The sequence below is a fragment of the Cryptomeria japonica genome, chromosome 2 (assembly GCF_030272615.1).
Source record: "Cryptomeria japonica chromosome 2, Sugi_1.0, whole genome shotgun sequence".
Lineage (NCBI taxonomy): Eukaryota > Viridiplantae > Streptophyta > Pinopsida > Cupressales > Cupressaceae > Cryptomeria > Cryptomeria japonica.
Genome location: NC_081406.1, coordinates 85,675,730 through 85,690,823, shown reverse-complemented (window position 1 = coordinate 85,690,823; position 15,094 = coordinate 85,675,730). Strand labels below are relative to the sequence as shown.

At 37.0% G+C, this 15,094-nt stretch overlaps 1 protein-coding gene across 3 annotated transcripts in view; it reads right to left on the bottom strand.

Moving 5' to 3' along the window:
- LOC131078821 (protein NUCLEOLAR COMPLEX ASSOCIATED 4) overlaps positions 1-15,094 on the bottom strand; it is a 142,714-nt gene that overhangs the window by 41,746 nt on the left and 85,874 nt on the right. For all 3 annotated transcript variants that reach the window (XM_058016600.2, XM_058016601.2, XM_058016602.2), the window contains one exon: positions 10,855-11,028. In XM_058016600.2, coding sequence (XP_057872583.2) covers positions 10,855-11,028 — 174 coding nt within the window. The remainder of the gene's footprint in view (positions 1-10,854; positions 11,029-15,094) is intronic.

Here is a 15,094-nt window from a genome sequence, read left to right as displayed (position 1 = left end):
TCGTCGGTGCAAACCAACACGGTATCAAACCTCTCGGTACTCTCATGGCACAAAAGGTAGTGATCGGGACACAACGATTCCTTCTGGACTTCGTAGTCATCCCACTGGAAAGAAAAGCATACGACACCCTCCTGGGAAGGGGATGGCTGATCATGGCTAGAGACAATCATAACTGGAAGAAGAATACACTCTCAATTGAGAGTGACGGTCATAAATATGTAATCGACCTAAGGAATCAGTCCGTCAGTGAAGAGCTCACGTCATCCGACTCCGACTCGGAGGATTCAAATAGATGGGAGTGGGGTTCCAAAGGAGACAGAGGAGGGAAGGAACCCAACGAGGAAGGAGTGTTGGAATTGGACGGATGCTCTGAAGATGGAACTAGTTCATTGGCCGGACTCTTCCATTGGCAGATGGAGGACTACGAGGTCTTCCACCCGGAGTGCCACATGCTGCAAATATGCAAGATTGGGGAATCAAGCGGCGGTACGGAAGAGTAGTCATTTCCCCTAGAGTACGGTAGGTAGCAAGAAGGGATGGCACGGGTGGATGTCACACCAGCACACCGGTTTGAACGAGATAAACCTACTGCAAAGAGGAAATTAATGGGGCACCTTAGTAAATTGAAGAGAAGAAATCGAAGCAGACTTGGCAACAGGACGAAATCGAGAAGAAGAAGACAAGGATTTGCATGGCCAGGCACAAAGGAGAGATTAAATTCATACAACGTACGGACTGAACGTACGAACGAGCATGGGGAGGCGTGGAAGGAACCAATGGTTGATCCGTATGGAGTACGGATTGCCCGAACAGAGGCACCTGAAGACCAAGCATCGAATTCGTATGGTGTACGGATTGTGCGTACGAACATAGCAGAAGTCAAGGCGAGCAAGGTACAACGAAACATCTCGTACAATGTACAACGACAACAGAACAATGCACCGTATGATGTACGGCGATCACACCTAATCCGTACGGTTTGTGCCGATCACAGCGAACCAATCCGTACAACGTATGAAATTTACAGCACAACGTACGACAATCAGAACAGAGTAGTTCGTACGGGGTACATTGCAGACCGTATGGCGAGTTGAGAAGTCTGTACAGCAGCGTACGACTGTCGACGCAGAGGAGAAGAATGTACGGACGGGAAGAAGAAGACCGTACGGTACCATGCGGAGGCCGACACAGGCAAGTTCATACACGCAAGGAACAGACACATAAAAATTGAAACCATTTGTTGAAAAATTTGTGCCATCCATACAGAGTTATTTGCAGAGTTTGCAAAAGTTGAAGAGGTTGTACGGTGAGGAGAAGGAAGTGTACGGACCAATCCGTACAGTGGAGAGGCAGCAACTAGTATAATGGTCTGTGCCAATTGGCGAGTCACACTGGCAGACCGTTATAATAATGGCCAATGACGGGAGAAAGACAAGAAAACAGGACAAAACAGTTGCAGCGCAACCATGACAACTACAGATCCAGCCAGCAGCAACAAGGCCAAAATCAAGCCAAAAGTGCAGAAGGATCCAGAGGGGATCACGGCGGACAATGTAGCCTTTGAGAGTGTGACTGGCAGTGAATGTTGTACCTAGTGGGAGGAAACTTCCCCCGACCATGTGATAAAGGATTCCCTCAGAAAAGCTCAGGTGGACCATGCCATCCAGATGCCCACATTTAACATCAAGGATTTTGAGCCAGTGTTGCGGACTATGGTATCTGGATACAACCCGCAGGAAAGGGCTTCCATTATTCAGTTCCAAGGATGCACGGTACGAGCTTCATTCAAACCAGAGGACTTAGGGAGGGTATTTGGCATACCGGAGAAGGGGGCATCTACAACGAAACCAACCAAGAAGCTCACCAAGGAAAAAATGAAATGGCTGATGGATTTGGCATGCAGGGATGACCTCACAGAGGAACAATGGAAGAGTACAAGGGTAAAGTTCACACCTCTAAAATTTTAATATTCAGCACACTTGGTACTGCAGGAAGCACTTCCAATGGCCAGCCTCGTGGGAGACGTACGACCTGTAGGGGTACTGTTCCGAAAAATCAACGAAGGGGAACCACTAGCACAGCGGCGGATATCATTACCACAGATCAGCTTGGTTGTACTTGCAACAGAAGCCACGGAGGTTACCAATACGATAGACCAAACAATGGCAGGAGAGGCCGTACCAAGAAAAGACATAACGATGGAGCAGGGAATTGGTATGGCAGACTCAAGTTCCTTACGACAGACATTGGTACTATACCAGCAGGTACTGGTACAAAATCAGCAAGTACTGGTACGGTTCTAGTAGGTGCCGGTACCAACATGTACAGGTACAGTGTCAACATGTACTGGTACAATTCCATTAGGTATTGGTACGGTAGTAGTATGAACTGGTATGGTACCAGTATGTGCTGGTATGGTACCAACAGGTGCTGGTACGATACAAGCAGGAACAAGTATTGGTACGGTACTAGCACGAATTGGTACTATGCCAGCAGGAACAGGTACGGTACCAACATGAACTGGTACGCCAGGTGCCTGTACGGTACTAGCGGGGAAAGATGAGGCAAGGGTTGGAGGTGCCAATACGATACCTCGCAGACGGAACAAAAAGATAAGAAACTGTTGGAAGCTGCCCACATGGTAAAGAAGGCACGGGAACGACAGTTGCTGGCAGAAAAGAACTTAAGACTTCACACCGGACAGCAACCTTCTTCTCCGGCCACTACAGGGACGCCTCCTCCCTCTTCTTGGTCCTAGTTTATGTTTTATATTTCAGCTCTTATTGTCTTAGTCGTCTGGAAGACGACTACGTTTTTTTTTGGGGGGGGGGCTAATGTTAGGGGTAAATAGCTTATGTTAGGAAGAAAAATAGTTATAATTGTGTTTATGGTTATATTGCGTCGTCGAGAGGTTCTCGTCGGGTAGTTGGGAGTTGGTGATGGTTGACAACTTGGCCAACTGTCGGGTCTATATATTGTTTAGATGGAACCTCGGCAGGGGAGATTATGTATGGACATTCTGAACACTTCAATAAAGATATAACTCTTTTGGTCTAACTGGTATCATTATTATTTACTGTTTTGTTACATGAGTATTTGGTACGTGTGGAAAACACTGTGTTATCTGTTCGTTCACCAACCTTACATTAAGGACTAAACAAATATGAAGCACAATACAGACCAAATTGAGAAATAAATGTATAGCTCTATTTATATGAAGTGCTTCACATGGTAAACCAATATGACCAGTCAAGCATTAGATTGTCTTCCTAGACTATGAAAAACTCATTAGCTTCTCATTAGTGTGTAAAAACCATTATTATTTTTATTTTATTTTTAAAATACATTAGCTTTCAGCTGAAATGAAGTGTATAGCAACTTCCTTTCAACTTTCTAATTACCCAAATCCCAAGAAGGGAAAGGTGGAGCATACGATGTTCCAAAAAGCAACTAAATAGAAATAAATTGTTGGAAGGAAAGCATCAGGTGGCAAGCTGGCCAAACCACTTATTTAGATGGATGCATATGCAATACAAAATGTTAAACTTCCACTTATTCAACATGAAATACAATGGCACTTCCACTTTCATGGGAAAGCTTAGGGGCACATTCACTTTTTAGTGGGAAAGCTTATTTAAATTGAAAGTAAATAACAATTTTGGGCGCATCCACTTGCATTGGGAAAACTTGTACAAACTAAAATGAAAAGCAAACTCCTTCACTTATCTAGTGGTGGGCAATTACAACAAACCACTTATTTAGCCGGGTAAATATCAGCAATAAACCCAAATAATTTCACTACTGGTACTACCATCCAGTGTTACAATGTAAATGAATGGAAGAGAGAGCATTTAGCGATATGACTATCTGAAGCATGTACAAGTTAGAACAAATGCATCATAATCACAATAATAGGAGGATGGCTACTTATAACAAGTTCTGATATAAAACTAAACTGCTGAAACACCCCCAACGATACCTTAAATCAAGGTTTGAGGACTTAGCAAGTACTAGGCAAGACTCGCCCAACTCGTGAGTCTTCAGAGCAGCCTAGGCAAGTTGACTAGGACTCTTGAGCTGAGTCTGCCCAAGTACTCGGCCAAGTCCTGCTCCAAAACTCCTGAATCATCGGCTCAGACTCTCGAGTTCTGCACCTCGACTCCTCTAACACATGAACTTAACAGACATAGCGACTGAAATTTCAAATTTTCAGAGTTTGCGGGTCATATGAGAGGTGTAATGTTTATATTATGAAAAATTAATAGTCAAATTAGACTTGTATGTTCTCTAAATGCATTGATTCTTTTTTGTGTAATTATGAGGTTTATTTTGGCCAAGTACATGCTGAATTTTTTGCCGAGTCTGTGCCAAGTCCCAAATCTGAGTCAAAATTTTGGGCTGCCAAGCTGAGTCCAAGTCCAAGCCCAATTTTCAAACTTTACCCTAAATCATGAATAAACCAAGCAGCTTTAAACGAAAACAATATACCTTAATGATGATGAATATGGTTGCTCGTACAAATATGAAATGCACTGGAAATAAGCTACTACAATTCTGAACAACAAGCAATAGGATTGAATATCACTTCAAACTTCATCAACCTCACTCTAAATGATATCATAGCAAACTGAACACACATTGAAAGCACACTGAAAACTGCTTATCACTGAAATTCGATTAGTTTAAAGATCTGAAAGCCATCTCAAACATCCTCTCAGTATACATTAAATAACATAAAGTAAATTTAAATAAATGTCCAACATCAAAGTACAACTCAAAACAAGTGCAACTACCCTCAAAGGATTTAGGCACCTGCAACCCATAAGAAGGGCAGTGACTCGACTTGGAAATTCCTATGCCAAGCTAGCAAGTATGGCTAGCAATAGGGTCAGAATACAACCTCCAACAACTTAAATCTGCACTAAAAACAGTTGTACGCCTGCAAATGTAAACAATAATGGCATTCCCAAACAGCATATTAAAACCAAACTTGAAAATTTTGCCCACAAAACTTCCAACAAGGAATGGTACAACCAACATGAGGTGCATAAAATGCATCAATGGCAAACTTTGTAATTGTTGAAGGGTCAATGCACCAATCAGTAACCGGGGTTACAATTGTGAGATCTTCTTTTTCTACACCCTTACACTTTCTTTCAACACTGTGGATCAATTGTCAATTCCTCGTCTTACTCTATATAATTTCTTTCAATGAAAATCTAAAATGCTAATCATGTTAAAAGAAAAAAGGACTGTTCATAATTACTATGGCTATAAAAGTAGAGCCTCCTCTACATGCAAAGAAAACTAAGTGGAACACCAGATGTGATATAACATGTGGCTTTTTGTGCTTATCTGTATAGTCTGACCTATTCTTCCATATTGAGTCATTGGATTCACCAAATCTGATTTGGACTACATTGGCTAGTTTTTTTAATAACAGGATACCATGAGGGGGGATCAATTGAAGAATGAGCTCATCAGTTTCAGCCCTAGCAGCTTTGACACTATTGAGGACTTCTTCACTAAGTTTAAATCCTTTATATTACAATCAAGGCAATGTGGAACTGAGAAAGAAAACATTTTGTTGATCCTTAGTCATTCTCTCTAAACTTGGTCTAAATTATTCAGATTTTACTTCTATATTCCATGGCAGTAAGGGTGCTTAAGGTTGCATGGACCAAAGAAGCAAAACTCTGCGAAAAATAGAGATTAGTCGAGATTAATCATTAAACACCAGCACTGCTGATTTTTCCCTAAAAATCATGTTAAAATCGGTCAACATTTTCAATGATTTTTATTGTGTATAATCATGAAAGAAATCAGATAAAAATTGAGCGATTAATCACCAATTAAATATGTGCACAGAAAAATAGCCCGCAAAAACACCAAAAACCTGTTAAACGCAAAAAAAATTTAAATGCATCGTTGACACCTTCTGGTCATCAACAACAATGTGGAGGAGCAAGAAGGGTTTCGAAGGCAAAAATTTGTCAATGTGAATGATGAGAGATTGCCACAAAGTTGGGTCGTGCGCCATTGCCGGAGAACAGAAAGCTAGATTGTGTGCCATTGCCAGACATTAGAAAGCTAGGTCGCATGCCATTGCCAGAGAATAGAAAGTTGGTTCAAAGATTTGACAACATGAACAATTAGAAATTGCCAAACAACCAAAAGAGGTTTTTCACATCTACAGAAATAGGTATTTATGATATTTGCCATTAGTCTTTTTTCATTTCCAAAATTTTATGAAACAAAAATTTATGTTTATCAAATTTCTTTTGATTAAAAATTGGTTTTCTTAATAAAGCCTATGTATGAAAAATATAAACGATTTTATTAATATTCATTAAAAAATTATATATTTTTTTATTTTTTTAATTTTTTTTATTATTATCTTTCACAAAATTTCATGAAAAATAAACCTTTTCTTTTGATTAAAAATTAATTTTTTTTAAGAAAACTTTTGTATAAAAAATATTAACTACTTTATTGATATTAATTAAAAATTTGAATATTTTTTAATTTAATTAATGTTTTTTAATGCAATTGGTGTCTAAATGATATCACTGGTGTAATTTATCGTTTCAAATGGCATTTGACAAAAGAACAAAGAAATAACGCTAAACCAATTTGCCCAAAGTGCCCTAAAGATATCAAGTATCAAGCAAAACAAACTCTTGATGGGATTGCTAAGAGTAAGGCCAAAAAGGCGAGAATTGGGCTTGAAATAGGTTCTAGTTCTGCATATGTTAGGAGGAATCATTTGGGTGAGGAGGATGGTGAACAAGGGGGTTTCATGAAATCTGGGTCAATACCTCCTTCTACACACGTAGACAAAACACAGGAGGAGGAAACATTAATGATTTTTTCCAACCTTGTACTACATCTGAAGCCCACACGACTTTTTAGAGTACAAGATGGAAAAATAATTTCCATGAACAAGCAAAGAAGGCAATTACAAATTTTGGTACTCCTCTAGCTTCCCATTCCATGCTACCAAATCTCAATATTGAGAAGGTATGGTGGGTGTTATTGCAGTTGCAAGCCTTGGGTTTCAAGCCCCATATTACAAGACATTGAGGATTGGTATGCTCAAAGAAGCAATATAGGATGTTCAAGATGTTGTTAAAGAGCATCCATTAGAGTGAGCTACAAGTGGTTGTACCATTATGTCAAAGCGATGGATAGATAGAAGGAACCGAACCCTCATTAACTTCCTTGTGTCTTGTGATATTGGCACTATGTTTTTGAAATATGTGGATGCATCAAATATAATCAACTCTACAACTGCATTGTTCGAGATGTATGATTTGGTAGTCATCGATGTAGGGCCACAAAATGTGGTTCAATTTATCGCAGACAATGTTGATACTTGTGTTTCTGCTAGGAGACTCCAAACAGACATATACCCCTCAATGTTTTTTATCCCATGTGTAGTACATTGCCTTCATCTAACCCTTGAGGACATTGAAAAAAATGAGTGGGTTAAGGAGGTATTGTGGAAGGCTTGCAAGGTTACCAAATTTATCTATAATCGCACAAGGATTTTGTCTATAATGTGCTCTTTCATAGGGGCCAAGGAGCTCGCTCGACCAAGAGTGGCATAGACTCTATGACAACAAAAAATGAATTTCGGAGAAATATTTGTTTCAAGCGAGTGATGGATTATGGCTTCACAAATCAAACAGATGGCATAGAAGTGGCAAAGTACATGTGTTCTGCCAGTTTTTGGGATGCAGTTGAACAAATTGTAGAATTCCCAAAGCCTCTAGTTAAAGTCTTGGAGACTAGTGGATGAAGGAAAATCTCCCATGGGATATTTGTATGAGGCCATGGATAGGGTTGAGGAGGTGATGAGTAGGATGGAAAATAACAAGGGTGTGTATATGTCTTTGTGGGACATAATTAATGGGAGATGTGATGAATAGATACATTTTCCTCTCCATGTTGTAGGATACTCTCTCAATCCATCGTTGTTCTACAAGACTCCATTCAGAGATTGTAATGTCCCCTACCTGATTAACATAGTTAATCTATTTCAATATACTAAAATTGATTGAGAGACTAATCATGAAGCCAGTCATTGATATTCTTCAGTTTATTAGTCCTTAACAAGTGCTTATTTATTTTCCTCATTAGATGATTAATTTCATTATTCATAGTTCTTGATATAGATATCAAACCCTGCTACTACTTCAGTTTTAAGGGAGAAGGGTCTATGTATGTTACCAAAGCGCTTAGAGACCAAATACAATAGGTTCCCTCAAAGTTTACAGATCCAAGCCCTTACCTATCTTGGGTCTATACCCTCCAGGCTTATGGGTCGCTAATCCCCACCCTATCTTGGGACTTAACCTATTGCTTGGATTTAGAAAGCCCCTCTTTAAAACATCTCATCCCCATCTTCTTAAATACTAATAGTAATAACATGATTTAGACTATAAGTATACTAACTTCTCATGTATTATGAATATATATAAAATTAAGTATGATTGTCATACATATTGCACTCTATATTAATATTACTATTAAATTCTAAATAAGAACGTTATCAAGCATCATGTATTAAGCACATCCTCATGCATACCACCAAGAGCAAGGATGTTATTGCCTGTAACTTAATAACAGTTCTAATCTGATTTGATCTGGTCTAATCGATGGTGATCTCACTGGATCCTTTTGATTTCTTTCCTTTCTATCTCTCTAGTGATCTCACTGGATCCTTTTAATTCCTCTCCTTTATGTCTCTCAATGTGAGGGAGAGGTCACACCTCTTCATCATGTATGCCCTTTGGCAAGAGACACACCCTTTCACCATTAGCACCCTTTGAAAGAGTGCAACTCTTCATTATTTTTGCCTTTTGAAAGGGACACAACCTTTCATAATCAGATCTGCACTTCTTATTTAAATCAGATTTGCAATTCTGATTTTCAAGTTATCCCTCTCTCAAATGAGGTTCTCTTCTCCCTTTTATATCTCATTGTTGAGGGAGTCACAACTTTTCCTTCCATGTCTTTTGACCATTCATTAACTTAATTAAATTTAATTAATTATATTTAATTATATTCTTTTATATTTTAATTTTATTTATTTATTTTTATTCTTTTGTATTTTAATTTTATTATTATTATTGTTATTATTATTAAATTATATTTCAAAGTAGGGACATTACAAAGATATTGATGTTGAGATTTCACAAGGCTTCTTCAAGTGCATGGACAAAATGTTTCCATGTCAGGATCAATTTAATGAAGCTATGTCAAAGTTGCAAATGTACAAGCAGGCAAGGGGTTTTCTCTCTTCTAAGGGTGCCCTGGAAGGCATAAAGACCTTCCAACCAAGTAGACTCTATAAACTTTTGACACTCTTTATTTTGTCAACATGGTCGTTAAATTTGTTAAGATTATAAGATATTCTTACACTATCGTATCCATATAATGTGTTTTTCAGCTCAATGGTAGGATTTTTGTGGTCATGAATGCAAAAAACTTAGATGGATGGCAATACGCATTTTGACCCAACCATGCAGCTCATCTACTTGTGAGCGTAATTGGAGTGTTTTTGAAAACATACATTCCAAGAAACGCAAACTCCAAACACAGCAATGGATGAATGACTTGGTGTCTGTTCACCACAACCTCTGCTTGAAACTAAGGAAAGCTCAAGGTAAGAATTTTAATTTACTTGTAGTCAATTGAAATTGTATTCATTGATTTTTCACTTCTAAGGCAAAGACTAATTTCTAAATGGGCAAAATCAGGAACTATTCAGGAAAAGCCAATTAACCTCAACAAGACTGATCCAAAGTCTAGGTGGATTGTTGTTGATGATGATGATAATTTGCTTGAGCCTAATGATTTTGACATCATGGAGGAGGCCAACTTGGATACTGAATGGATTGAACGAGCTAGCACAGGATCTCACCCAAGAGCATCATCAAGGCCTCCTGCCCTCTAATGTGTCATTGGCTACATAGCTATCCATACAATTCACTCTAGATTTCTTGCACAATAGTACTGGGCAAGGTCATTAATTATGCGATTTGCAACCAAAACTACATTCTTGAAGTCTTGAAAAGAGTGATTCCTTTCAAAATACATGAACTCTACTCAAATTGAGAAAAAAAGTCAACCTATGAGCATAACAAATAAAGTATATTAAAGTTTCCCTATCACCAAGATGACATTAATCACATTCTAGATGATGACATGAAATTTTAATTTACTTAAGCCTAAATGAGAATTGTATGTGGCACTATATATCCGTATACAAATGGCAACATGTTTCCTCCTTAGCATCAGCCACAGCATAATCAAAACTGATAATTGGTCCAGCAGTAAAAACTAAAAAGCAAAATGTTGGATTCTAATTTTCTTACACAAACTGATCCAGAAACCCCACATGCATTGATGTAGTGTGAACAATTCAATCTTCAAACAGCAATAACTTCACCTAACAAAACCTAACTTGTTTTATGAAACCCATTAATTCTAATTTCTATGACTAATCAGAGAGAACATTTTTCAATTTCCCACAAAAACTTGATCTCTGCTCCTGTCAAACTGCATAATATTAAGACTGCCTTACTTTTGTAAGATCCACTATTCTTTGCACTAGAGGAAAATAATTAAAACAATGAAACATTGACCAAATATTTTGTAACAGTCCCCCTGGTTGACTGTGTTATTCTACTTACAATAGAATCACCATTGTCTACTCAATCAAGTCAAAAATAAAATTGTATTTCTTTAGTGTCTACAGACAACAACAGAATTTTAATATTATTCTCATCTCAGAAACACAACGGCACTAACATAGAAAACTTATAATAAAGTTATTAGAGAACATACCCAATGCACCAAACAATTAATTGAAGGATGCCTTCGAAGAAGATTATGAATCAATGCAATCACAAGAAGTGAACCTGATGGAGGTGTGTAAAGCGCTAATCTACTCAGCTTCTTTGCAAATGCTGCGGCTAAATATGCTGGTAGAAGTGGTGATTTTAAACATCTATCCAAAAGCTGTGAATATGTCAAGCCAAGCAACTTATCAGGTCATACAAATTAAAAATATTTAAATCTTTTACGAGTAAACAACACCTGCTGAATTGAAGCCAAACAACTAATCAAGTCATACAAATTAAAAATATTTAAAACTTTTACAAGTAAACAACACCTGCTGAATTGAAGCCAAGCACAAATTTTATTGAATATGAGAAATCATTTGAAAAAGAGCAATATCTCTGAAGATGAACCAAAAATCTGTACAGCATTTCTTTTGTAATAAGTTTCCTGAATTAACATATGATTAATGTTTTTAATTACCATTATCGCAGATTAATTCAGAAAGCCTATTACAAAATTCAGATATATCCATTTATCTAGCATTGTGACATATCACAAAGTGAGTGAAGAAGCATAGTAACCTGATTCTACTTGTTAGCTTCAATTTTCTTTACAATAAAACCAAATTTAATTTCTACAGGAAGCCAAATTTTATAAAAAAATAAAAAATTCTCTTCATGCCCCAAACTCCATTGGCGATTCAATTGAACTATGGAATATCACAGATTTGATTCATGTTAAGATAGATTTGTCTCCTAATCAATTTAGTTTAAGTCATAAGTATATTGAAATAGATTAATTATGGTTAAAACAGGCCTAAATCTAGTAGGGGACATTACAGGTTGATCATGTGGGACATGGCTTGGATTCTTTTAAAATCGTTATAATCTCGAAACTTGCTTTGTCCCTCCATTTTTCTTTTTAGATATTTAAAAAAGTATCAACATCCACTTTTGAACTCGACATTTCTATTAACTTGAAGGGCATTGAAAAAACTAGATCTGGAAAATAAGGGTCAAAAACTAGCTGCCAAATTATTAATAAGTAAATTGTTCATCTACAATAATAGATAATTAATTTTATCATCCATATTTCTTAAATGCAAGTGTCAACCTATGTTACTACTTCAGTTCTAAGGAAGAAGAGGATGTCTATGATATCAATGTTACCAAAGCGCTTAGAGACCAAAATACAATAGGCTCCCTCAAAGTTTATGGATCCAAGCCCTTACCATATCTTGGGACCATGCCCTCAAAGTTTACGGGACGCTGATCCTTACCCTGTCTTGGGAATCATCCTATTGATTGGATTTAGATTGCCCCTCTTTGGAAACAACTTCTCATGTATTATGTATATGTATGAAATTAAGTATGACTATCATACATATTGCAGTCCATATTAATATTACTATTAAATTCTGCATAAGAACATTATCAGGCTTCATATATTAAGCATACATATTAAGCACATCCCCATGCATACCACCAAGAGCAAGGATGTTACTGCTTGTAACTTAATAACAGTTCTGATCTGATCTGATCGATGGTGATATCACTAGATGCTTTTGATTCGTTCCCTTTATATCTCTCAATGTGAGGGAGAGGTCACACCTCTTCATCATGTATGCCCTTTGGCAAGAGATACACCCTTTGAAAGAGTGCAACTCTTCATTACTTCTGCCCTATGAAAGGGACACGACCTTTCATAATCAGATCTGCACTTCTTATTTAAATCAGATCTGCAATTCTGATTTTCAAACTATCCCCCCTTCAAATGAGTTCTCTTCTCCCTTTTATACCTCATAATTGGGGGGGTCACAACTTATCATTCCATGCCTTTTGACTATTCATTAACTTTAATCAAAATTTAATTATATTCATTTATATTTTACATTAATTTTTATTTGTATTTTTGTGTATCTTAATTTTATTATTATTATTTATTATTAAATTATATTTCAAAGTGGGGACAATACACAACCCAACCAACATGAAGATAGTGATGCTATAATGCATCACAAGCAATACATCAAGACATACATCAATCGATAAGATTCTAAAAAAATGGGAAAGTTGGTCAAAGTCAAATTATGTATGATTTAAACACATTTTAACAGCGATTTGATAGAAAAAGGGGGGTAAAAACACATTGATTACGATGTTTTTCAAAAACTACAATTTATTCAAAGGAAAAATCAAGTCTACTAACATTTTATGATTCATCACTATTTTTTGTTGCTTTTTACTTCTTTTCAATCAGCAATAAGTCTGCGGGAATGGACTCTGGAGTATTTCACCATAAAGAAAGATGCTTTCAGCTATCTGATCCATTTCCAGCAACAAACCTTTTCTTTCTTTTTCTAAAATAATTTTTTGTTTGAAAACTGTATTGTACCTGCAAAAATAATTTGTATCCCTCTTTGCTAGTGTCAAGATTTAGTATCTTATTATTATATTTAATCCCTTATTCTTTTCGAATTCCTTATATTGAAGAAACAAGATCACTGCAAACCAGAATAAAAGAACAACATGCAGATTTTGAGCATGGTAGGGTTGAGAAATTGGCATCTGCAAAGCATGAACAAAAAACTGACAATGCTATGGGTAGAGAAAATGCAAAAATATATATATTTGGAAAGCCCTTTGGTCAATAAAAAGATTACAGAACCCACAAAAACAAGTAAAAACCCTAGGTACCTTAATAGTAATGACGAATAAAAATTAAAACCCACAAATAAATACAGACAAGAGAGCGTTGACCCCAAATGAAATCATAAGGTGAATAAAGTAACCAAACTACAGTTTATTTGCTCAAGTTAACAAAGTAGGTACTTTAACTATAATAACATATATCCATTTCCATCTCCTTCCATTCGCTATAGAAAAACTGATAAATATGTAACTGCTGTCACATATATATTCTGAGTCTGCAATTCTTATTAGATCAAATGCTTATCCTTCTCTTCGATGCTATTCACTTGATGTTTGCTGATTACTTCTTTCATATCCTCAGAATATATATATATATATATATATATATACAGCAGTTAAATATTTATCAGATATTGTGGTATGAAGTAGAATGCATGGCAATATAATTTGGCTAATTTGTTATTGGACTGTCATTTGATAGGAAGTAGGAATGTATGCAGATATTCTATTCCTTCTAATGTATAATTAATAAAGTAGAAATGTCTCCATAATTAAGGATGATGAAGATTATTTTAAGCTTATAACCAATCCACCATCCCACTATGGAGGGAAGGAAGGACATATGAGAAGGGCAAGTAGCAAAAAGGTCCATTCACGTAGTAGTAACACCAAGTGGGGCTGGAAGGCCGGATAACAGGCACCATTAACGAGCTCCTAGGCTTGATGGATAGGCTCAATGCACCTTGCATGATCTCCCAGGTGCTTCATAGTGTGGACGGAATGTTGGAAAAAGCGTTAAGGGAATCCCACATGCACATTATGTAAACTACAATGATGATTAAGATAATGTTCCTAACCCTAGGAGGAAAGATTGATCTTAAATCTAACATAATTGAGGAGTCTCAATCAAGATCTAATTGGTAAAGTTACACCTCTAACCATCTTACATCTCGTATTTGAATGGAATTTGTGATTCTAGGGCAAAAACTAGGGCATTTACAAAAAGGGGACATTACACATAAATCAAGACTACACTCAGCATCATTCTCAAATTTGCATGATATGAACTTGTAACCTCAGAAATACATATAGAAATGAATCTAACACCTATATATATATATATATATATGTGTTACAATTACAATCAGAAGTCAGCCCAATACATAATTAACCATTTTCAGGTTGGCCACACAAAACCTTCTTCACCAAATGTGGAATAGCCCAAGTCCAATTAGCCCACACGTTGCACAAAATAAAGGAACACGCCACATGCTTCACAAGGTAGATTAAACTGGTCCCAAAGGTTGTCCACGCACAATCACCAGCAGACACACACACTACAACTCCTCTACTAGTAAGCCACATCAAACATTTAATAGGTTTGGCCCAAAAAATCTCATAAACGGTTCCACACAAAGGAACGCGTCTTGCAAATCCTAATGCATGTCTATCTAGTCCAAAAGGGCATCTAGCCTTAATCTTCAGCAACACATGCATCAAACTGCTGCCACATCACTCCAGAACATGAACTAAGTCGGCCAACCAAAGATGAAAAAATCGCCAAAATCGCAATTTTTCCCGAGTCAAAACCC